Consider the following 25,774-nt stretch of genomic DNA (forward strand, 5'->3'; position numbering starts at 1 on the left):
TGCGTCCAACTTTCTCACTCTATCCATAATCATGCTAGCATCCACATTAATGTAAAGGTTTAGAATTCCATCTACCATTCATTTCTATTGGGCACGAAAATAATCTGAAACCAAAACGTAGTCATTGCGTGCTATTGAATATGGGACCAAATACTTGCGTTTATTAAAAAGTTAACTGAATGTCCTAATACTTTTGGTCCCCTAAAATGGGATTACAGCACTTTTAAAATACATGGTCCCCCCCATTTTAGGGGACCAAAAGTAAAGACAAATCCACTTGTGTTTATTTAAAAAAGTTAAGTATATGGTCCCATATTCATAGCACGCAATGACTTTGGTGTTTTCAGTTGTTGCCTTGTCCCCTTCTCTGCCATTTTAATTCTAATGGAATCCGGAAACAACAAGACCTTGTCCTCAAACATTTACATCAGAAGGTGCAATGTTATGGGCAAAGCAACAAAACATCCACAAATTAAATATTTCTCTTGATCAAATAACATGGGAACAACCACTTTTTGTGCCGTATTAAATGTACCATCCATACAAAACAGTTAAATGTAAATTACTGTATTGTACATAGGCTAGTCATCTAGGTTTGGTACCTTTAGACTTTGCATCACCATGATGAAAAAGTGATTGAGACATTAAATCATCACAAACCATTTGCTATGTGGCTCAGTTGGTACAGTAGAGCTTAGCGCTCACAACGCTAGGGTTGAGTGTTCAATTCCCATCGGGGGGACCAGTATACACTCACTAGTGTAAGTTGTCCTGGATCAAAGCATATGCTAAAATGCAAACGCAATGAATATACCATTTCAGGTTACACAAAAATAACTTATTTCAGGAAATTGGAAAACATATGCAAGTATTTTTATGCTCCACAAGTATTAGATTCACTGTTTTGTACAGATAATTAGACTCAAGTTACAAATGCTGGTTAAACACTCAAATACAAATATACGGAACAAAAATATAAACGCAACATGTAAAGTGCTGGCTCCATGTTTCATGAGCTGAAATAAAAAGATCCCAGAAATGTTCCATACGCACAAAAAGCTTATTTCTCTCAAATTTTGTGCACAAATTTCTTTACATCCCTGTTCGTGAGCATGTCTCCTTTTCCAAGATTATCCATCCAACTGACAGGTGTGGCATATCAAGAAACTGATTAAATAGCATGATAATTACACAGGTGCACCTTATACTGGGGACAATAAAAGGCCACTCAAATGTGCAGTTGTCACACTACAATATCAGATGTCTCAAACTGAGGGAGCATGGAATTGGCATGCTGACTGGAATGTCCACCAGAGATGTTGACAGATAATTGAATATGAATCTCTACCATAAGCCGCCTTCAATGTCATTTTAGAGAATTCGGCAGCATGTCCAACCAGCCTCACAACCGCAGACCATGTGTAACGATGCCAGCCCAGGACCTCCACATCCGGCTAACGGGGTGCTGAGGAGTATTTATGTCTACAATAAAGCCCTTTGTGGGCCTGGCTCCCTAGTGGGTGGGTCTATGCCCTCCCAGGCTGACCCATGGCTATGCTCTTGCCCAGTAATGTTAAATCCATAGACTAGGGCCTAATTAATGTCAATTGACTTATTCCTTACATGAACTGTAACTCAGTAAAATATTTTGAAATTGTTGCATGTTGTGTTTATATATTTCTTCAGTATACATTTAGTTTAAACATTCACACAAAAGTAGCACACTGGGCCTTCACTAGTCCTATATTAGCACACTGATGTAGATGTCTCCAGCACAGGCTTGGGAGAGACACGGGCTAGTAATACACTGCTCAAAAAAATAAAGGGAACACTAAAATAACACATCCTAGATCTGAATGAAATATTCGTATTAAATACTTTTTTCTTTACATAGTTGAATGTGCTGACAACAAAATCACACAAATGATCAATGGAAATCAAATTTATCAACCCATGGAGGTCTGGATTTAGAGTCACACTCAAAATTAAAGTGGAAAACCACACTACAGGCTGATCCAAATTTGATGTAATGTTCTTAAAACCAGTCAAAATGAGGCTCAGTAGTGTGTGTGTCCTCCACGTGCCTGTATGACCTCCCTACAATGCCTGGGCATGCTCCTGATGAGGTGGCGGATGGTCTCCTGAGGGATCTCCTCCCAGATCTGGACTAAAGCATCCGCCAACTCCTGGACAGTCTGTGGTGCAACGTGGCGTTGGTGGATGGAGTGAGACATGATCTCCCAGATGTGCTCAATTGGAATCAGGTCTGGGGAACGGGCGGGCCAGTCCATAGCAGCAATGCCTTCCTCTTGCATGAACTGCTGACACACTCCAGCCACATGAGGTCTAGCATTGTCTTGCATTAGGAGGAACCCAGGGCCAACCACACCAGCATATGGTCTCACAAGGGGTCTGAGGATCTCATCTCGGTACTAATGGCAGTCAGGCTACCTCTGGCGAGCACATGGAGGGCTGTGCGTCCCCCCAAAGAAATGCCACACCACACCATGACTGACCCACCGCCAAACCGGTCATGCTGGAGGATGTTGCAGGCAGCAGAACGTTCTCCACTGCATCTCCAGACTGTCACATGTGCTCAGTGTGAACCTGCTTTCATCTGTGAAGAGCACAGGGCGCCAGTGGCGAATTTGCCAATCTTGGTGTTCTCTGGCAAATGCCAAACGTCCTGCACGGTGTTGGGCTGTAAGCACAACCCCCACCTGTGGACGTTGGGCCCTCATGGAGTCTGTTTCTGACCGTTTGAGCAGACACATGCACATTTGTGGCCTGCTGGAGGTCATTTTGCAGGGCTCTGGCAGTGCTCCTCCTGCTCCTCCTTGCACAAAGGCGGAGGTAGCGGTCCTGCTGCTGGGTTGTTGCCCTCCTACGGCCTCCTCCACATCTCCTGATGTACTGGCCTGTCTTCTGGTAGCGCCTCCATGCTCTGGATACGACGCTGACAGACACAGCAAACCTTCTTGCCACATATCGCATTGATGTGGCATCCTGGATGAGCTGCACTACCTGAGCCACTTGTGTGGGTTGTAGACTCAGTCTCATGCTACCACTAGAGTGAAAGCACCACCAGCATTCAAAAGTGACCAAAACATCAGCCAGGAAGCATAGGAACTGAGAAGTGGTCTGTGGTCCCCACCTGTAGAACCACTCCTTTATTGGGGGTGTCTTGCTAAATGTCTATTCCATTTGCACAACAGCATGTGACATTTATTGTCAATCAGTGTTGCTTCCTAAGTAGACAGTTTGATATCACAGAAGTGTGATTGACTTGGAGTTACATTGTGTTTAATTAAGTGTTCCCTTTATTTTTTTGAGCAGTGTAGTTCACTTCCTACCAAATTTCTTATACCAGTCATTTCTTTTCAAATCAGTAAAGGGAAGTGAACAAGTACACCCTTTGGGAGGAAGAGGAGATAATTGGGATGTAGCCATGGTTATTTGGATGCTTCCAATGGGGTTTCTGACTGCCTATCCTGGGGCAGACTGACCAGACCAGCAGTTGTACGAGATAGTTTTCCTTCATGCCTAAAGTCATTTCCCCAAACGCTGTGTTCTGAACATGTAAAGACCATATGCAAAAGCAGAGTTTAGTGATAGGCCACAAGCACTGTGCATCCGTTTTGGGAAAAATAATCTATTTGAACAGAATAATCTTTAATAAGTAACAGGCTCCATAAATGTCAGTTCCAATAGAGTACTACTATCCTGTTAGCTCAGGAAAAAAAAGCCCAATGTAGCTCAAGATGGACGGGTTCATCTGGAGTTTAAAATAACAACTCTTGGCCCCTGCCATCCTCAAGATAGTTGAGAATCTGAACCCATCTCTGCTCTTGAACATTGTGCAACAGTGACTGGCCACAACAAAGGGAGAGCTGGATCGTGTTCATTAGGACACACTTCAAATGTTAACCAAAAATAAGCATTTATTATTGGAAACATCTATAATCAGAGGTGTAAGGTAACATGGGGTAACTAGCCCCCCTAAAAACAATGTCCAGTTGCTGACACAAAAAAAGCAAAGGGAAATAAGTGGCTACAGTTTACACTTTAGATATTCAATTAAATGTTTTTAGAAAAGGGGCATTTTTCCCCCAATCACGGAATAACTGCCCCCCCCACCCACAAAAATGTGTTAACTTTTATTTTGACATTTTTGTAATAAACTCTTAAAAGCTCAAGGTACTTAATTTATTAAATTAATAAAATATTGAAACAAAATGTTATTGCACATGTCAAAATTAATATCCACACTATGAGGTTGATGCAAGGTCCCTACTTACATTTTCACACCAAAACATGTCCAAATCCACTTTTTTTTTTAACTACATGGGGTGGGGGGGTCCATTTAAATTAAGAGTAGAAACAAGTCAGAACAACATCTCTCCATTGCCACTACACATGGCATCAACACTGTATGATGGTGGAATAAGGAAGACAGGCCTACACTAACAACAAAAAAGGGACTGGTGGAAAATTAAAATGTTTTACGTAAACTGGGCTGAGGCCCACCTGGGTGCAATCTCTTTCTACATTTGAAAATGTAGTAGGTGCAAATAAAACTAGGGTCCGTATTTATAAAGGGTCTCGGAGTAGGAGTGCTGATCTAAGATCAGTTTCCACTTTTAGATCATCTTCAAAACAATTATGTTCAGGAGGGGACCTGATCCCAGGTCAACACTCCTACTCTGAGACCCTTTATAAATACTGCCCCAGGCTCGTGAGCAGAACACCAGCAACATGTGCAGCAGCAAGTCTCATGAGGAGCAGAACTCACATAATCATGGAAGGCTTTCGCTTCACTGGAGTGGTCACATGTCTCTCTTCTCTCTGGTGCGGCACAATACAGGTCCCAAAATACACTGTGGACAAGACACACAAGTCATAAAGCAATAGAATACTGTACACGGTAGAACTTGGTGTATTGTTAATAGTGACATAGGTAACACTTACCACCACCAAGAGTGTAGGAACCCAGGTGGTTCCCCGAGTGTGATGTTCTTTTCCCATCGTATCTGGAAAGTGGAGAATTAGAAAAATATTTAAAAAGTAAATGAACAATAGGGCCTACTTAATAATAATAATTGTATTAATAATGGCTTCATATGGAAATGTGTTTGTTATTATGCTATACCGTGTTTGGTAGTACGACACTCACCTCTGATAAAAAGGTCTGTGCTGACTTCTGTGCTCCTATGTGTAACAAATATTCATAGACGTATAAAGCTAACCTGTGAACAAATTACAAAAAAAACACAAAAAAAACAGTTTGAACAATACAACAAAAAAAGTGTTATAACTACACAGTTTAGCCAACTCTAAACTAACCTACTTTGACTCTATTAGGACTAATGAGTGTCACTAATCAACTAATATTTATTGAACTTAGGGGTACATGATCGACAGACATTCATTTTTTCGGTAGTTTGCATGGACCGCCGACTCCAAAAGGCCTTTCGCACAATGGCTTTTTCCAAACACTTCAAATCGGAAACACTTTAACCAAGAAAACCCGTTATTATAAATAAAAGAGATTGAGTGTTGGAGACTGCCCTCATAGCCGCGAACTGAAACAAAGTAGCAACCGAAGCACTGGTGGAAGCAAAAGTGTATCAATTAAAATGCAACAGAAACGACGTAAAGCCAAATTGGACAGTACATTTTTTTACGCTACTCATTTCACGTTTTCCGTAAAAATAAATATTTTTTTTAAATTCAAAGATACTTAGATGCTGAATTGCAAATACAAACACCAATGTACGTTCAGTAATGAGGCCCAGGAAGAATATAAAGCCGAAGGCAGGGTAAGGAAGGAATGGCGAGCAGACAAGGCGGTTCATTCAATTCCATCCTCGAATGAGGAAATTCGCTCCTTTAATTCAGCTGTCCAGCAAACCACACACCCGAGGGAAACAATTTGCATTAGGTAAGACATAGGTTTTAAAACTTACTTTTCCCGTGCTTGGCCATCCGACGGTACGGCGGACACTTTGCCTTTAGGGAACATGGTTTTCTGAGGGAGGAGGACGCCCGTCTTCTCTTTCTGTATTTTCGCTATTTCATCTGTCAGACCATCAGTCAGCCTCGGCCGCGACCCTCTCACACTCCAACCGCACTTCTCAACCGAGCCTGGTCAATGGGAAGGGATGGGGCTAAATTGACTGGCGATTATTTTTCACCAATGAGCGTACAGTACTTCCATCTAGTCCTGCCCTAAAGTTATGTCATGCCTTTTGTTGCCAATTGGAGGTGGTTGTTACAGTAGGCAATCTACTTCTCAATGTTTATTGTCATGCAATGTTAGAATAAAAGGCAAGATGTCTTCAACATTGAGAGGTATCATCTCTAGACGATTATTTCAGCATTTCAACAATCATTAGATACTAGCACACTCCAGTTTCAGCCCTCTCTATGATGACTTATTAAATTGTCAGTTATTATTATAGCCTTATCCACAGTATACCTTATCCATAGGACATAAACAAATAAAACACATTATGTATTTTTACCCATATCCTGTTCCATTTCCATGGTTAAAATAGCATAACCATAGACTATTGTGAATACAAAGGTTTTATTCCCTTAATTTAATAAATAGGTTATTAAATTGTGTTTTTTTTTTATCGTATGCCTAGGCTACCACCTGTTTCCATCTAGTCTAATATGTATAATTGACCATTCAAGAGACTCGGCTTTATCTGAACTGAAGTAACAGCATCTTCCCCTTTAAGGACACTCAAAGTAAAAAGAGACCTTATTGGTTGTTGATATGGAATCAGTTCACGGGTTCCTTAAAACCGCTGACTGTTCTACACGCTCTTTCACAAATGTTGCAATTAGAATGTCCTGTTATCACATTTCTACCGTTTGTGTTGTCATTAGCCTTCTGCTATTGGGAATTTTGCAAATTATAGCCTACTGTAGGATCATATGCAATTGATAATTTTTCCAACATGATTTAAGAATGTATTAATGTCTTCTCATTTTTTTAAAATCCGATTTGACTCAAACTAGGTCGCTGAAAAACATTTTTCAGTTGTACATACATGTATCATCCTACCTGGCGTTATGTAAATCAAATAGGCCTACAGTAGCCTTCAGATATGATAATGAATTTCAACTAAGCAGTCGATGTTCCACTATGAGAACCCACAGGATTCTGTCTATCTGGTCACAGTTGGTTTATAGGGGGAACTTGAAACCGACAGTAGACTATTACTCATAGGGGTAAAATGTGACAGGACAAACCTGCCATAGTGCGGCGCTCGTTTCACTCTGCAATGAAGAACATGGCTTTAGGCCTACAGTAAATATTACCTATAAAATAATGTAACCTGTATCTTATAACCTTCTAACAACTATAGACTATTTAAGCAATGAGGCGCGAGGGGGTGTGGTATATGGCCAATATAGCACAGTTAAGGGTGTTCTGATGCACGACGCAACTAAGGGCTGTTCTGCTGTATGACGCAACGCGGAGTGCCTGGATACAGCCAACAGTAAAAAGTAATGTTTTGTCATACACGTGGCATGTGGTCTGATGGTATGATATACCACTGCTTTTAGACAATCAGCATTCAAGGGCTGGAACCACCCAGTTTATAAAATTAGTTATATTGCATATCTATTGACGACAAATAACTCAAATAACAAAAATGAATTTACTATCTGTGTAATTAAAGTGATATATCCACGTTTCATTTTTTTATTTTTATGTATAGGGCCTAATTTCCTCCCAAACAGACTAAACCAATAAAAAAGCATGATTCATGTGTGCCTATGCTACCACAGCCTAGCTCAAGAGGTCTGAACCCCTATGGCACAGTTGATCGTTCGCTCGTTCAGTGCAGGGTCATTGGATCTGGATTAACCGGTGTGCCTGACTAACCGGTGTCGGTGTCTGTATGTAGCCTCGCTACTGTATATAGCCTGTCTTTTCACTGTTGTTTTATTTCTTTACTTATCTATTGTTCACCTAACACCTTTTTTGCACTATTGGTTAGAGCCTGTAAGTAAGCATTTCACTGTAAGTTCTACTACACCTGTCGTATTCGGCGCACGTGACAAATACACTTTGATTTGATTTGAAGCCCCCATTTTGGTTGTTTTCTCTCTTTTCGCTACATTGTTGTTAGTAGGCCAGCAAACGAAAGGTCGCTGGTTTGAATCACCGAGACGACTTTGTGAAAAAACAGTCTATGTTCCCTTGAGCAAGGCACTTAACCCTAATTGCCCCTGTAAATTGCTCTGGATGAGAGCATCTGCTAAATGGCTGAAACGTACATTTAAATAGGGCCTAGGCCTAAGGCTTTTGATGGAAGTGTCCCCTGTTCACATTGGGGTTTGTATATGGAACACTTCAGGAGAGTGGAGGAATATTGTTACCTCCCTTGGACACTGCCAGTAGGTCTGGACCTATGGCACAGGTGGCAATGTACTTTCTCTATTTCCGCAGGGGCGCTGGGTCATGCCTTTCATGGACTTTTTCTAATAAATGCAAGAGCATTATATAGTATGTGTATATATGTATGTGTGTCTTTCGGAGGGGTTGAGTTAAAAGCGGAAGTCAAATTTTGGTTGGACCTTGTGTGCAATCAGTGGCGGATTTAGGTATAGGCGACATGGGCAGCCGCCAAGGGGAAGCACTTCAAAAAATTTGAATGTTGACATTAGGCGATCGGTTTTCCATCGCTCATTTGCACGTCACGTCAATGATATCATGTCACCGTGTGGGACTGTGGATCAATTAACCTTATCGAAGTGGGCGCCCTGATTCTAGTTTGTGTGCTAGGCAGGCTACTGCCTGGGAAGGTCTCCCACTCTGAAATGTGAGATGGGGAGGGGGGCGGGGGTAGGTTGACCTCAGGTCTCCCCACTGGAAGCCCGAGGTAGGGGGGAGCGGGGGAATCTATCAAATAGCGCATCTCTAACTTTGTACAGTACTAATGCAACTCGTAAAATCAGTCACACTATGAAATGCTACCAAATATACCACAAATCATTCATAATACTGTGAATATATCGTTTCACAGACCTATTGTTGCATTTTTTCTGGTTTGTGCGAAATTGTTAAGAATAATATAAAACCAGTCTGCACACCACCAAGGTGAATTGGTTTAGTCTTGACTCTTGGTTGACAGTGTTGGGGGATTGATGCTCAAGTGCCAAATCAACACACATTTGTTTATATTTGTCTTTATTACTTATCTTTGATATTTATTAGTCTAATTTTTGTATATATATTTTTTTATATGTGTTTTAAATGTTATAATTATTTGTGTTGTTCCAAATGTCTGAATAAAAATTACAGTTAGTGCAGAAGGGTGCTTTTTTTTTTTGGCAGGGGTCGTTGAAGAGGGAAGGGGACCCATAGAAGCTAGAACCGCCGCTATGTGCAATAGACCAATAAAGTGGTATTGATCTTAAAGTTCCACCTTAAAAAGTTTAAATTAAATTGGTCACGCAAAAATCGCTGAAGTTGGAGACTTTTATTTCCCTCACCAACTTCAAACATCAGCTATCCGAGCAGCTAACCGATCGCTGCAGCTGTACATAGTCTATTGGTAAATAGCCCACCCATTTTCACCTACCTCATTCCCATACTGTTTTTATACTGTTTTTTTTAATTTTTTTTATTTACTTTTCTGCTCTTTTGCACACCAATATCTCTACCTGTACATGACCATCTGATCATTTATCACTCCAGTGTTAATCTGCAAAATTGTATTATTTGCCTACCTCCTCATGCCTTTTGCACACATTGTATATAGACTGCCCATTTTTTTTCTACTGTGTTATTGACTTGTTAATTGTTTACTCCATGTGTAACTCTGTGTTGTCTGTTCACACTGCTATGCTTTATCTTGGCCAGGTCGCAGTTGCAAATGAGAACTTGTTCTCAACTAGCCTACCTGGTTAAATAAAGGTGAAATAAAAAAAATATTAAAAACATTTTAAAAAAACTCTACCAACAGGAGGCGTGTGATCTGTTTAGCCGCGTCCGAGGAATGGGCAGAGAGGGGTGGTGTCTGGTGTGCGGACTTTTCTCCGTGAGACTGCCTCTACGTACGTTTTGTTGTGCACAGTCATTCAAGCAAATGTGACCGGATCGTCTGCATATCATTTCAGTTTGGGTAAGTCATTTTTTGTGTCTTGGGAAATTATGAAAAACGTGTCATAAGCGATTGCCTAATCTTTGTTTTTAGTCTGCTCTGTCAAATTACTCTGCAGACAGACTTGAGACTTTTTGTTGTGTGGATATATACCTACAGTTTTCTACTCCCTCGGTAGTTTCACCACGCTAATAGCCTATAGCCTATCTCATGAGTGTGGGATGATAACCGGATAATCGAATAACGTATTTCTCACTGTTCTTCGAGGAAGAAATAATGGCGTTAAACATATGTCAGAGGACAAACTGAGCTGCAGATTGCTCCCCAGTAAAGCATCTTGTTTTGTGAAACACACTAACTTTTGTTGGCGCAGTGGCTCTGGTCCAAAATTACTGCGCTGCTTGAGCGAATTGAACTGCAAAAAACAGCAATACATGATTTAGTTATTTGTTTCATTGAGAAATGTGACTCCTTCAGAAGTTATTTTTTAAATTTGGATGAGACCCATTGTGTTAAACACAGTAGTTTAGGGTGGGAATTGCCTGTTGTTCACATCGAGCATTGTTTTAGACAGATCAAAGCCAAATCCTGTTGAGAGCCAAATTGTTTTCAGGCAGGAAAAAAACTGTTTTGTTCTGTTTTCCTCATACCTAGTCATGATGTGTTAGGATTTCCACGAATGTGATGAATGTGGTGCTATTAAGACCTTTGCATAATTAAATAATATATTCAAAGAGCTTGATACAACTACAATATTCCTTGTTTGTGTTTTAAAACTATTCTAGGAGCATCTGTATGATGAGGAAACGTTATAATATATCATCTCGTCCACCAAACAGCTAAATCTCGGGTAACAATTGAGCCTGGGGTCAATGCCATGTTGTATTATGATCCGTGACCAAATCGCAGTGGGATCGCGAAAGTACATATAACTGTATGGGACGATATACAAACATTTTTGAGAAAGATAATTAGAAAAATGGTTTGATTAACTATATTTATTGGTTTCTTTTCATTTTGATAAGATACATTCAAATGTAATGAATTGAAGGTTTTGTTGCTTGTGTCAATGGGGTGGGTGGGGTTGCAAGAAATTCTGGTATAAAAATGGGGTCTCTGCTGAAAAAGTGTGAATACCACTGCACTAGATCAAGACTGGTCAGTGTAGGCCAGCTGCTCACGTGGATGGACTCCACAGCCTGTCTGTCTGGTGAGCTATGACCTCTGACCTCATAGTATGACCTCTAAAGAGAAAGTGGTCCCTCTAGACCTGGGTTGAATAATGTATGCAAAAGAATATTTGCATACATAATGCTGCTTCACAATAGATGATACTGGTCTAGATCATGTGTTCTATACAGTAGCATCTTCTCCTGTTTATTTCACTAATTACTTCATCTGCATCCCAAATGGCATATCTTTCCCTATATAGTGCACTGCTTTTAACCAAGGCTCATAGCTTCCCAAACTCTGGGGCGTGAGGCATCGGCGGGGAAGGCGCAGGAACTCAAGTCGGGCTTTCAACTTACTCTTGAAAGTTGTAATTGTACAAGGCACAAGGAGCAATTTTGAAATTGGGTGGTGCCTCAGCAGGTTTCCCTTTTGTCAATGCAGACCTTAGAGAGCTATTTCTAGCCTGTCAATAATGTCCAGATCAACTAGCCCATATCGGCTAACTTTTTTTTACTAGGTTTTTAGCCCATGGATTCTGTTGTAATGTTTGAGTCACTCAGATATCACATGAATACACACAAGACATGGCAAAATGTATAGAATTGCAGGAAATGAGCTTTAAACCTGCAACATTTTTGCTCCACCAACAAACATGGTGTGTACAGTTTGTTTGATGTACAGTGCTTGTGCCCATAGAAATAGATGTGGCGTGGGGGAGGGAGTTACCCATTGATGGAATGGGGGGTAGGAGGGGGCAGAGTGAAGAGGTTTGGAAACCACTGCCATAGGGCATATAGGGTGCCATTTGGGATGCAGCCTTAGTAATAGATGTGATGTAAAAAAATATATCTGACACACTGCCTGGTGTCTGGATGTGATGCCATGTGGGCACTACCCTCAGGTGGGCATCGCGGTGAGCTGTGAGGACCCGTTCAGTAATTGCCAGTGGAACGTGTGCAATGCCTTTGCCATCTTTTGTGGTGCGACGTACTGAGGCGGGGAAGGTGAGGGCTGAAGAGCGAGAAAGAGGGAGAGAAAGCACCCATCTTATTTTGACAGTGTTGGACATATCAACATGTCATGCTCCAATAGGAGGACACACACCGCCCACCAACACTCTGTGTGTGCGTGTGCAGATGCAGGTGATTCCGCGGACGCAGACAGAGCAGATGGAGTACAGCATCGCGGCAGAGAGGAGGAGGATGAGACTGATCCCCGCTGAGATCATCACAGACCTACTGAGCAGCAGCACCGCTCAACTAGGTACAGTACAAACAGGAAGCATTGGAACTAAGGCATGGAGTTTTTCCTTACATGACCTGACTAGGAAGGTCACAAAATGCTTTAAACGTCCAATTTCCCTCTTATCTCGAATGTAAAATAGCTACCCTTATCAGTGGTAGTCACACCCATGCCACAGCCTGTTGTCCAGAGCAGTTGCATTGCGCTCTCGTGCGTGTGTGTACGTACTTGTGTGCCAGGAGTACAAGGACCCAGTGCCAGCCGAGCGGACGCAGGTAGAGAGTGTGGCGCTGGTGCTGCTGCCCCATGCCAACCACCTGGTCAGCACCGTCGGCCGGCCAGATCATGGCCTGGATGGAGAACGTGGCCACCATCGCAGCCCATTGAGTCCTATTATATCTGTGACCTGCCCGTCTTTCTGAACTCATGGAGATACTGAGGTTTCTTATTGTGTCAAAATGTGGATATAGTTGTAGTAGATTGGCCACAACAGGGTTGAGCCTCTGTAGAAGAAGTGAGATGGATTAAGTCTCCCTCCCTCCCTCCCTGTTTCTCTCTCGCTCTCTCTCTCCCTCCTTCTCCCCACTTTCGCACACACATCCATTCTCCAGTCGTCTGTGTAGCGCCCACCCCACCCTGAGGACCATAGACATGTTCCCCTTTCGGGCTCCGTTTCACATTGGTGACCGGCCGGTGCTGAAGGCCATTGTTAATAATGCCTTCAAGAACAAGTGAGAAGGAATTAGTCTGAAAAGTACACTGAACAAAAATGTAAACGAAACATGTAAGAAAACTGAACAAAAATATAAATACAGCATGTAATGTGTTGGTCCCCTGTTTCATGAGCTGAAATAAAAGATCCCAAAAATGTTCGATACACACAAAGCTTAATTCTCAGAAAATGTGTGCACAAATGTATTTATTTACATCCCTGCTCACTAGAGCATTCTCCTTTGTCAAGATACTTCATCCACCTGACAGGTGTGGCATATCAAGTAGCTGATTAAAGAGCATGATCATTACATAGGTGCACCTTGTGCTGGGGACAATAATAGGCTTCTAAAATGCGCAGTTTTGTCACCTAACACAATGCCACAGATGTCTAAAGTTTTGAGGGAGCGTGCAATTGGCATGCTGACTGCAGGAATGTCCACCAGAGCTGTTGACAGAGAATTGAATGTTCATATCTCTACCATGAGCCACCTCCATCATTTTAGAGAATTTGGGAGTACATGCAACCGGCATCACAACCGCAGACCATGTGTATGGCGTTGTGTGGGCGAGCGGTTTTCTGATGTCAACATTGTGAATAGAGTGCCCCATGGTGGCGGTGGGGTTATGATATGGGCAGGCGATTATCGATTGGCAATTTGAATGCACAGAAATACCACAACGAGATCCTGAGGCCCATTGTGAGGCCCATTTTCTTAAAAAAATAATCTGTAACCAACAAATGCATATCTGTATTCCCAGTCATGTGAAATCCATAGATTAGGGCCTAATGATTTTATTTCAATTAACTGGTTTCCTCATATGAACTGTAATTCAGTAAAATCGTTAAATGTTGCATGTTACATTTATATTTTTGTTCAGTATAGCTACTGGACTAACAACAAACAAGAAATGGGAAACTGGTCTCATTCTATTTAACCTGTCAATGTGTGTTTGCTTGTCGGTGTGTGTGTGTGCTTCTGTGTGTTATGTTTCAGTATGGAGGTAGGTAGGTGTGTGTGCAGAGGCCTACCAGGGTGCGTTGCGGCACATCAACGGCGCCTTTATGACCTTTTGAGGTGCTGGACAAAGGCAGAAAGCCACGCACGTTGCCCCAGATACAACCCAAACTGGTGGTGAGTTCTACAGATGACCTCTGATGCACAGGCTACTGTACCTGTGGAGAGAGACAGTTTGTGTGTGTGTGTGGGGGGGGGGGGGGTGAGTATGCGTGTCTGTGTTTGAGAGCGAGGTAGTGTACGTGCAAGAAAGTGTGCATGTATGTGTGTATGGAGGTCAATTAAGCAATAAGGCACAATAACCAGTGGATTAGGAAGCAATAAGGTCTGAGGAGGATTGGTATATGGCCAATATACCACGGCCAACGCAACACGGAATGGCTGGACACAGCCCTTAGCCGTAGTATATTGGCCATATATCACAAACCCCCAAGGTGCCTTATTGCTATTATAAACCTGTTACCAATGTAATTAGAGCAGTAAAAATACATGTTTTGTCATACCCATGGTATATAGTCTGATATACCATGGCTGTCAGCCAATCAGCATTCAGGGCTCGAACCACACAGTTTAGAATAGCGAATAACACACGGCTAAGGGCTATAATTAGGGGAAATAACCCTTAGGAGTGTCTTATTCACCATAACTCATGGGTCGAGTACCTTATTGCTTTTATCAAATGGTTAGCAACATACAGTTGAAGTCGGAAGTTTACATACACTTAGGTTGGAGTCATTTAAACTTGTTTTTAAACCACTCCACAAATTTCTTGCTAACAAACTATAGTTTTGGCAAGTCGGTTAGGACATCTACTTTGTGCATGACACAAGTTATTTTTCCAACAATTGTTTACAGACAGATTATTTCACTTATAATTCACTGTGTCACATTTCCAGTGGATCAGAAGTTTACATACACTAAGTTGACTGTGCCTTTAAACAGCTTGGAAAATTCCACAAAATTATGTCATGCCTTTAGATAGGCTAATTGACATAATTTGAGTCAATTGGAGGTGTACCTGTGGATGTATTTCAAGGCCTACCTTCAAACACAGTGCCTCTTAGCTTGACATCATGGGAAAATCTAAAGAAATCAGCCAAGACCTCAGGAAACAAATTGTCGACCTCCAAGTCTGGTTCATCCTTGGGAGCAATTTCCAAACGCCTGAAGGTACCACGTTCATCTGTACAAACAATATTACGCATGTATAAACACCATGGGACCATGCAGCCGTCATACTGCTCAGGAAGGAGAAGCGTTCTGTCTCCTAGAGATGAACATACTTTAGCGAAAAATGCAAGTCAATCCCAGAACAACAGCAAAAGACCCTGTAACGATGCTGGAGGAAACGGGTACAAAACTATCTACATCCACAGTAAAACGATAAACATAACCTGAAAGGCCACTCAGCAAGGAAGAAGCCACTGCACCAAAACCGCCATAAAAAAAGCCAGACTACGGTTTGCAACTGGGGACAAAGTTAATACTTTTTGGAGAAATGTCCTCTGGTCTGATGAAACAAAAATAGAACTGTTTGGCCATAATGACCATCGTTATGGTTGGAGGAAAAATGGGGAGGCTTGCAAGCCGAAGAACACCATCCCAACCGTGAAGCATGGGGGTGGCAGCATCATGTTGTGGGTTGCTTTGCTGCAGGAGGGACCGGTGCACTTCACAAAATATATGGCATCATGAGGCAGGGAAATCATGTGGATATATTGAAGCAACATCTCAAGGCAGTCAGGAAGTTAAAACTTGGTCGCAAATGGGTCTTCCAAATGGACAATGACCCCAAGCATACTTCCAAAGTTGTGGCAAAATGGCTTAAGGACAACAAAGTCAAGGTATTGGATTGGCCATCACAAAGCCCTGACCTCAATCCTATAGAACATTTGTGGGCAGAACTGAAAAAGTGTGTGCGAACAAGGAGGCTAAGGTGTAAACTTCCGACTTCAACTGTATTTAAAAAATTATTAACGACTTTCATTAAATGTTATTTTAATGAGTCAATTATTTTTATTTCATCCTTCCACCAGACGATATAGTCTGGACAAAACCCAGTTGTTTGTTATATTTCTGAGGTTGCTAGCCAAGCGGACTGGTCGTCCGTTCTATTGGCATGATTGCTAGCCAAGTGGACGGTCATTGTCCATTCTAAGCGAAAAAGGTTGCTATGCAGGCTGGCACTTCTCCTTTGCTAGCTAGACAACTAAAGCTAACACAATCACATTGAGCAGCTGAAATGACAGCAAGCTATGTGTATATTAATTTGTTTTACTTTTGTTTCTAATGCCATTTATTTGGATGTATCCATAATAAGGAATGCTGATGCATGAAATCGCCTGGCTCAGAGAAGCGTTCTGTCTCATCCGGACATGTTCATTCTCTATGGCAAGGTGGAAATCACATTTGTAATTTGAAACATTTATTGCAGAGGTCGGAGAGGCAGGAAGCAAGGTTTAGAACCCCCCACTGTTGCAAACCAGATGCTAGGTTAGAAGCATGGGGAGATAATGTTGATGCTTTTTTCATGTGGAGATAAAGTTTATGAATTGACTGGCCCGGCTGTGGGACAGTAGATGCGCATTGATAATTCAAATGGAACTGTTAACAGGCATTACCTGTAGATTATTGTGAATAAATAAGGGCTATCAACCAGTCACCATCCAGGTGTGTAGATTGAGAAATGCCATTACAGTAATGTCACGAGACAAATGCCACTGCTCATCCAATCCTCATCCATCCAGTCCCTTATAGATGATCTACAGATGCTCACACTAGCGACAAACTATCAACTGTTGCAACCACTTGCTATGGTTACGGTAGGGTTAGGTTTATGGTTAGAGTTAGGGTAAGGGTTAAACCATAGTTGTGCCGTGTGTCTTTCCATTTGACCAGTTTTATGAAAACTCAAGTTGCAATCCCATCTGTTATGAGATCACTATGTGTTTACAGGAAGTACATTATCTCCTGCAAACAAACGGAGGTGCCTCTGTCTGTACCCTGGGACATCAGCAACTAGGTAAGACAAAGCACACACACATATACACACACTTACATGGAAGAATCCAAACCGGTTTCTTTCTCAGCTGTATCTCAGCTACAACAATGTGTCTGCACTGAAAATAATGGCTGCTCCAAGCAACTGGATGTTGAGCTCTGAGGAAAAACAAGGTACGTCTCGTTTGTGGAACAGTTAAACATAAAGGCATCAATCATTAGAAACTTTATTCAACTAAATTAGAATAAGCTCATAGGATTGTTTGTTTCCTGCTAACTGTCCCCCTCTCCTCCCTACCGGCTAATCCAATTATGACTTTCGATGGCCAGCTGAAAATGCACAGTCATAGTGAGTGTTTTCGAATTCAGATTAAGTTGGATGGAAGCAATGTGGAACAAGTCAACTGCTTTCTTAAAGGAGCTATGTATAACATTTCCACTTGCACTACATGTCAATGATTTAATGATCTAGCAGTATATAAATATAACCCTACAAGGCTCTGTTTAAACCCATATGGATTCTATAGTAATTTCCATGGTTTAACCCCCTCCTTCCTGATCTATTCCCAGGTTAGTCTGCACACTCTGGAGAACCAAATGCTTTGTTTTAAGGTAGAGTGTCTCATGTCAACGTCCCCGATGAACAGGCCTTCCATCTGCTCTCAGACCTGCGCAGGAGACATGAGTGGGACAGGCATTACCTGTGGGTAACAGTCACATCTATTCACAACTACTGTAGCCACAAAAGTCACCACTAGTCATAACACGGATACAAGTAGTCACAACAGTTAGAGCTAGTCACAACAACGTCATAGCTAGTCATAAGACGGAAACAAGTAGTAACTAGTTAGAGCTAGTCACAACAAAATCCCAGCTAGTCATAACCAGTGTTTGGGAATGTTACTTTTAAAAGTAACTTGTTAGGTTACAATGTTACTGCCATGAAAAGTACGTTGTTACGTTACACCGTTACTTACTGTGGAAAGTAACTTCTTAGTCGTTACATTACTTTTGAGTTACAGAAAAGCCTCTGAAAATGCCCTGCGCGTGTTGGTCATTGTTACGCCCAGTAGAGAATGGCTTGTCTACTTAGCACTTGAGGGATTCAAAGTGGAACAATCCGCTCAAGCATCTAACATGCTGGCCACATTGTGTGCGGGAGAGTTGCAAAATACATGTACACTTACAGTGCATTCAGAAAGTATTCGGACCCCTTCACTTTTTCCACATTTTATTACGTTAGTCTTGTTCTAAAAATGATTAAATAGTTTTTTCCCCTCATCAATCTACACACAATATCCCATAAGGACAAAGCAAAAACTGTTTTTTAGAAATTTTAGCAAATGTATAAAAAAATATTTTAAAAATTTCACATTTACATAAGTATTCATACCCTTTACTCAGTACTTTGTTGAAGCACCTTTGGCAGCGATTACAGCCTCGAGTCTTCTTGGGTATGACGCTATAAGCTTGGCACACCTGTCTTTAAATCTAAATCAAATTAAATTTTATTTGTCACATACACACGGTTAGCAGATGTTAATGCGAGTGTAGCGAAATACTTGTCCTTCTAGTTCCAACATTGCAGTAATCTAACAATTCCCCAACAACTACCTAATACATACAAATCTAAAGGGGTGAATGGGAATATGTACATGTACAGTTGAAGTCGGAAGTTTACATAATCTTAAATTGGAGTCATTAAAACTTGTTTTTCAATCACTCCACACATTTCTTGTTAACAAACTATAGTTTTGGCAAGTCGGTTAGGACATGTACTTTGTGCATGACAAGTCATTTTTCCAACAATTGTTTACAGACAGACTATTTCACTTATAATTCACGGTATCACAATTCCAGTGGGTCAGAAGTTTACAGACATTAAGTTGACTGTGCCTTTAAACAGCTTGTAAAATTCCAGAAAATTATGTCATGGCTTTAGAAGCTTCTGATAGGCTAATTGACATCATTTGAGTCAATTGGAGGTGTACCTGTGGATGTATTTCAAGGCCTACCTTCAAACTCAGTGCCTCTTTGCTTGACATCATGGGAAAATCAAAAGAAATCAGCCAAAACCTCAGAAAACAAATTGTAGATCTCCACAAATCTGGTTCATCCTTGGGAGCAATTTCCAAATTATCTAGCAACAACAAGCTAGCTAGCTAAATGTCCATTTAATGCTTCATGTGTTTCGACCTGTCCCCAAATCAATATAGTTGGTTCAGAGTTAGTTTTGATATTTCAACCTGCGTGTCCAGATCGCTTCTGGTGTGGATGGACAAAATCAACATGCACGCGATGGTGGACGCACGTGTGTGCCCGGTCTAGTCATCATGTAAAGAGTAGCTCAAGACCGAGATCTCTGTCATATTTCCTAATAGCCTAGTTGTTACAGTTGTTTTAGTAAATTGAACTGTGTATTTTGCTAAATTGCATTATTTTACCTTTATAGTTCAGTAGCCTATATTGAAATGGAACTGTTCCACATAAAAATGTGTGATGGAGGAGAAATATATATATATACACACACACACAATGTATACATAATAAAAATGTATAAATAATAGCTTATGTCCAAGTGTTCTAACAAAATTCCATATTAAACTATCAAAATGTATGATGAATGCAAAGAAAAGTGCTGCATCACAACAAAATTCTATCTTGATGAATCCAACGAATCAAAGGAATATTGTCCATAAATCCAAACCAACATTTAGGCAGCTTTATGAAATGAAATATACACATTAAAGCCACTTAATACAGGCTATTAAGTCACAACAAGCCTGACTTTAAATTTTGACATGAAAATTAAAATAAACCTACGCATTAAACTGCTGACCACAAATGCCGTCTGTCAGATAAAACCTGGTTGCATTGAAACAAATGGCATGCAATCAAAGGAATTACAATAATCAAACGCATGCAATTTCAAGATCCAGGTTTAGCCGAACAGAAATCTAGCTTTTGCTGTTTTAAAGCAGAAGCACCGTCATCCTCAGTATCAAAGGCAATCGGCAGGCGTGGGTCTTTCTCCACCAGTCCTGCTTGGCCTGAAGGTGCTTCTTGATATTTGAAGTTAAGTTCTTCGCAGTTGAAAGGCAGTTTGCATTTGATGTGTTTTTCTTATTTTCTTCTTCCAACTCAAAATACTGTGAATACTTCCACGCCTGTTGTGTCTGCCATATTGCTAGCTAGCTTCCCACCACAACGTTCTTGTAGAAACAGGAAGAGCGTGAATTTAGGGGAAAGAAAAAAGGGAAATAATATTTCAAAGTAACGATTTGCTTATTTGAATGAACTCATTACTTAAATTGAAAAACTAAACGCGTTAAGTTACACTTTACCACAAGGTAATTTGAGTACTCTAACGCGTTACTTTAATCTGTTACTCTAACGCATGGGTGTCAAACTCTGGCCCGTGGGCCAAATTTGGGGTAATTATATTTGGCCCGCGAGACAATACCAAATTACTACTAGAGCTGGCCTGCCGGTATTATACAGCGCATTCACCACTAATACTACGAATCCCATAATGCTCTGCTGTTTTCACGCGCCAATCAGGACAGGACCCAGAAATGCTCTCTCCTCTGTGACAGTAGTCATAGCAACATAGACGCTACAACTGTCAGCGAGCTAACCCTTCCCAAAAATGGCGAAAAGAAAGGCAGAAAACAGGAGCTTTCTGGACAAGTGGGAGGCAGAATATCTGTTTACATATGTAAAAGACAAACCTGTTTGTCTTGTTTGTGGAGTCAACGTGGCTGTAAGTAAGGAGTACAACATTAGACGACACTATGAAACGAAACACCATGACAAATACAAGGACCTGGACATGACTCAAAGGAGCCAGAAAGTAGAGGAGATGAAAAGAAGTTTGGTTTCACAACAGAATATGTTTAAAAAAGCCACATCACAAAGCGAGGCTGCTGTAAAGGCTAGTTATATAGTGGCAGCAGAGATCGCAAAATCAGCCCGGCCCTTTAATGAGGGAGAGTTCATGAAAAAGTGCATGATGAAGGTTTGTGACCTCGTATGCCCAGAGAAAAAACAAGCATTTTCAAACGTGAGCCTGAGCAGGAACACAGTAGCTGATCGCACATGTGATCTTGCCACCAATCTGTATGACCAGCTGATGGAAAAGGGAAAAGATTTTGTTGCGTTCTCCCTCGCTGTGGATGAGAGCTGCGACGCATCTGATACTGCTCAGCTGTCAGTCTTCATCCGTGGAGTGGACTCAAATCTGTGTGTTACGGAGGAGCTATTAGGATTCAAATCAATGCATGGCACAACCACAGGAAAGGAAATCTTTGAGGAGGTTTCCAAATGTGTAACTGAAATAAAGCTTCCGTGGGATAAACTCGTTGGATTAACGACAGATGGTGCGCCAGCGATGTGCGGTAAAAAGAGTGGACTGGTGGGCATGGTTCGGGAGAAGATGCGGGAAGAGAACTGTGCAGGTGAGCTAACTGTTTACCACTGCATCATACATCAGGAAGCACTGTGTGCCAAAGCCCTAAAGATGGAACATGTTATGACCACAGTAACACAGGTAGTTAACTTTATAAGAGCCAAAGGTCTAAATCACCGCCAGTTTAAATCTTTTCTGGAGGAGTGTGGTTCGGAATACGCAGACGTGCCGTATCACACAGAGGTGAGATGGCTAAGCAGAGGAAAAGTACTGAACAGATGTTTCGAGCTGCGTGAGGAAATATGTCAATTCCTGGAAACCAAAGGGAAGGATACAGCAGAGCTCCGGGAGCAAAAGTTCCTGTGTGAGCTGGCCTTTCTCTGACATCTCGAGCCATCTCGATGCGCTGAACCTGCAGCTTCAGGGGCGGGGGCGCATCATCACAGACATGTACGCTGCAGTGAGGGCCTTCAAAACTAAACAGTGCCTGTGGGAGAATCAGATGCTGCAAGGAAACCCTTGCCATTTTCCCTGCTGCCAATCCATAAAAGCGCAGATCTCTACCGCCGTGTTCCCATGCGCACAGTTTGCTGAAAAACTCAGTGTTCTCGCCGCTGAGTTTAGCCGGCGATTTGCCGACTTCGATGCCCAGAAATGCAAGTTTGAACTGCTTAGTAATCCCTTCGCAGTTGATGTGGAAAATGCACCAACCAACATCCAAATGGAGCTGATTGAACTCCAGTGCAACGACACGCTGAAGTCAAAGTATGATGCTGTGGGCGCCGCACAGTTTCCACGGTTCATCCCTGACACAATGCCTCAGCTCCGCACCCAAGCTGCTCAGATGCTCTCCATGTTCGGCAGCACTTATCTATGCGAGCAACTTTTCTCCTCGATGAAGATGACCAAAACAACTCACAGGAGACGTCTGACTGATGAACATCTTCGCTCGATACTGAGGATTTCTTCAGCTCAGAGCTTGAGCCCAGACATTGATGAACTAGCATCCAAGAAGAGATGCCAGGTATCTGGCTTGGGCACATCAGATTAGACCAGTGTGCAATAATTAACATTTTCTTTATGCACTTTTTCTTGCTACAAGGCATGGGCTTGAATGGTTGATTGATTTATTATCATTTTATTTGTAAAATTATTAGCCAGTGGAAAAAGTTTATTTTGGTATTTAAATCAGAAGGCTGCAAATAGAAAAGAGGCATACAATTTTTATTTAAATTTTATTTATTTAATAAATGAATGCCATTGATGTGTTTTTTCATTTGAAATTCGATTTTGCATGTCTCCACTATTAAATTATATATTGTATGGTAATAAGCGATGCTTGTTCCATATTCAATGTTAAAGCAAAACTTGTTTGGGTCCATATTAAAAGGTTAATTTGTTCAATGTTGGCCCGTGACTTTGTTCAGGTTTTACATTTTGGTCCACTGGGTATTTGAGTTTGACACCCCTGCTCTAACGTGTCACTTTAAGTCATAACTAGACACAGCTAGTCACAACCACGGGAGAACGACTGACCCTCTCATTGAAGCCACGGAAGTTCAAGGCCCACCACAGTACTGCAGAAAACAGGATCCCCCTTTATAGGGAATGGAAAAATGGCAATATTCATTTAAAAAAAACAATACACCAGATGTATGTCCTTGAACAGATTATTCTAAAATGGCACACAAGAGCTCTAAGGATAATTTGGCACCCTGCTAATAGCAGCCTTCAATTTGAGCTACTCAGTGAGTAATGAGTTTCTCCATGAAACATCATCTTAACCGACTTCATTTTGCTTCATTGCACTGTTGAGGCTTCACATAGGAATGAATGGTGTCACGTGATCGACGGCTTTGTCCATTCATATATACATTCATTGGTCACAACAGTTATTTACAACTAGTTATAACACGGTCACAAGTAGTCATAACCAGTCTTTATCCTTGGATTGCAACCTCCACTTGTCCCTTTTGTCCAATGTAGACAATGTGATGTGATCGTCCAGGCAGATGAGAATGACACCATCAACCGTGTGGCCCCTCCGTGTGTCAGTAAGGGGGGAAAGGGACAGGACTTAATTCCCGTAATCACCAGCTTTTTCGTTGGTGTTGCTTGGTCACTGTTCCCCAATACTTCCATAATCCTTACGAATGTCCAATGGCACTGCATTTATTTTTCTGTTCTCTCACTGCACCCTAACTGACCCAGATTTGGTTGTACGCCCAACTGTTGCTTGACTGCACCTACACCTTCCAGATTTCATGTCCGTGTCACATTTTTAATGGTACAATCTGCCTCTTCTGTCTCTCTTAGGGACCCATACCTGATTGCCCTGCCACTAAGGAATACACCCGGGGAGAAGTTCTCTGTGCAGGCTTCAGTATCTGCGAGGAGTCCGACTCAGGGTGGGCCAATGGGGCTCTTTGTTAACTCAGCGAAAAGCTAGCCTGGTCCAATATCTGTTTGTGCTGTAAAGCCTACTTTGGTCGTTCACATGCCAAACATGACAATGACCGTAAGTTGACAAGACAGTACAAATAGATCTAGGACCAGGCTAACTGTGCTTCTTTTCTTCACACTGTGTATTCACCCTTATTCTATAAGCTGAGAATGTGGAAATCTATATGGACCACTGATCTCATTGTCTCTGTGTATTTTGCCTCAGATCTCCTACAACCAGGCCACACCAGGAGTCCTCCATTATATCTCCAACGACATCGCAGGCATTTCTTCCACCTTTCACTCCTGCAGCAAGTACCGAGAGGAGAACAGAGACAGCCTAGCCACCCTGCCCCCTTCTGACCTGTGACGGAATGGTATCATCCTGATCCCCTCTGTCCTGTCACACATGGTGCAGTCCTGGAAGCGCTGCCCATTTGACCTATGATAGAATGGTACCATTCTCCTGGCCGCCTTGCACCACTCTGGCCTGTGAAAGATGGTATCACCCAGCACCTTTCTGCCTTGTTACTGAATGACACCGTCCTGCTGCCCTGCACCCCTACCAATATGTGCACTTGGAAAGGACCAGGATAGCTAGTTCCCTTTACACCCATTCTGTACTGAGGAACAGCCTAACTCTTATCATTGGGAGACCTGAGAACGCCAGTTCTGGGATATCCCCCGACCCCAACTGCCAAGGAAATCTGTACTTTTGCATTTCTAAAATGTGGGATTTTCAAATGTGGGACTAGTTTTGGGATTACTAATGTTTGTTACTCTCTTGGAGGTTACATCATGATCTTCCAGACCAGTGTACATTTCCACACTACAGGTTACTCTTATCTCTCAAGACTGTCAGCTGGTGAACGTCCATTTGTATAATATTATATCGAACTCACCTCATCTTTTGATATTACGTGCAATACTTAACAATACTTGTGTTTAGTTAGGTCTTATCTGGACATTAAACAGTTAGTAGCCCTATGAACAGGAGAAGTATGCAAACTGGTTTGCTATGCAGTTGAGTCTGACATGTTTGTACATGTTTTTGTCTTGTCTCTTGCTACCGAACTGTGGATAAAAAAGCAGACTAGTTCAGGTAGGAGTATTTACATGCAATTTGTTTTATAATAGGCTATTTTCTACCTCCTTAAATCACATTCTTAATCCACCATTTGCCTTTCGAATCTGTAGTCGAGATATACATCTACTGTATTTGTGATTTTTGATTTGAGAGACTAGTGCACTGTCTAATCTCAGAATGAGCCAAATACACTTTGCTTCACAACAGGTATTTCAACATGAGTAGACGCCACGAGGTGAACAAATAGCCATGATTTCACTTGAACAATAAACACAATAGACCAGTGACCCCTTTTGTTTGACCTCTCCCTTGTTCTTTACTCCTTGTGGTTTCATAAACAGAATAAAAGATAAATAAATACCCCCCCCCCCCCCAAAAAAAAAAAAACTGTACATGGCATTTAACCCTTGACAAGCGCTGCAATGGCGGATAGATACCGGGGGGGTACCAGAGGCGGCGACTATAAGATCTTCATAGATGCATCTCAAATTATCAGTGAGCTTGCGATGCTATGTAGGTGGTGGGGGGAAAAGGGTCTGTTTTAACATATTTTATACATTATGAT

At 41.7% G+C, this 25,774-nt stretch overlaps 1 protein-coding gene and 1 long non-coding RNA gene across 10 annotated transcripts in view; one reads left to right on the plus strand and one right to left on the minus strand.

Moving 5' to 3' along the window:
• The window catches only part of LOC115108092 (single-stranded DNA-binding protein 3-like), a 53,385-nt gene that overhangs the window by 24,915 nt on the left and 2,696 nt on the right, over nucleotides 1-25,774 (minus strand). For all 4 annotated transcript variants that reach the window (XM_029632050.2, XM_029632052.2, XM_029632049.2 and 1 more), the window contains exons 3-6: nucleotides 5,967-6,144; nucleotides 5,174-5,246; nucleotides 4,969-5,030; nucleotides 4,793-4,877 (exon numbers count right to left, since the gene is read on the minus strand). In XM_029632050.2, coding sequence (XP_029487910.1) covers nucleotides 4,793-4,877; nucleotides 4,969-5,030; nucleotides 5,174-5,246; nucleotides 5,967-6,022 — 276 coding nt within the window. In that variant the 5' untranslated portion in view covers nucleotides 6,023-6,144. The remainder of the gene's footprint in view (nucleotides 1-4,792; nucleotides 4,878-4,968; nucleotides 5,031-5,173; nucleotides 5,247-5,966; nucleotides 6,145-25,774) is intronic.
• On the plus strand, nucleotides 10,028-25,496 carry LOC115108093 (uncharacterized). 6 transcript variants are annotated; one of them, XR_010460913.1, is made up of 8 exons: nucleotides 10,029-10,148; nucleotides 12,202-12,304; nucleotides 12,437-12,563; nucleotides 14,252-14,389; nucleotides 17,228-17,294; nucleotides 17,362-17,621; nucleotides 17,843-17,975; nucleotides 23,997-24,342. It is a non-coding gene; the product is annotated as an uncharacterized LOC115108093 (long non-coding RNA). The 6 variants fall into 6 exon arrangements; XR_010460910.1 differs by adding an exon at nucleotides 24,349-25,496 and having other exon boundaries at nucleotides 10,030-10,148; nucleotides 17,228-17,621; nucleotides 23,997-24,198; XR_010460914.1 differs by having other exon boundaries at nucleotides 10,030-10,148; nucleotides 17,228-17,446; nucleotides 17,603-17,621.

The sequence above is a fragment of the Oncorhynchus nerka genome, linkage group LG24 (assembly GCF_034236695.1).
Source record: "Oncorhynchus nerka isolate Pitt River linkage group LG24, Oner_Uvic_2.0, whole genome shotgun sequence".
Classification (NCBI taxonomy): domain Eukaryota; kingdom Metazoa; phylum Chordata; class Actinopteri; order Salmoniformes; family Salmonidae; genus Oncorhynchus; species Oncorhynchus nerka.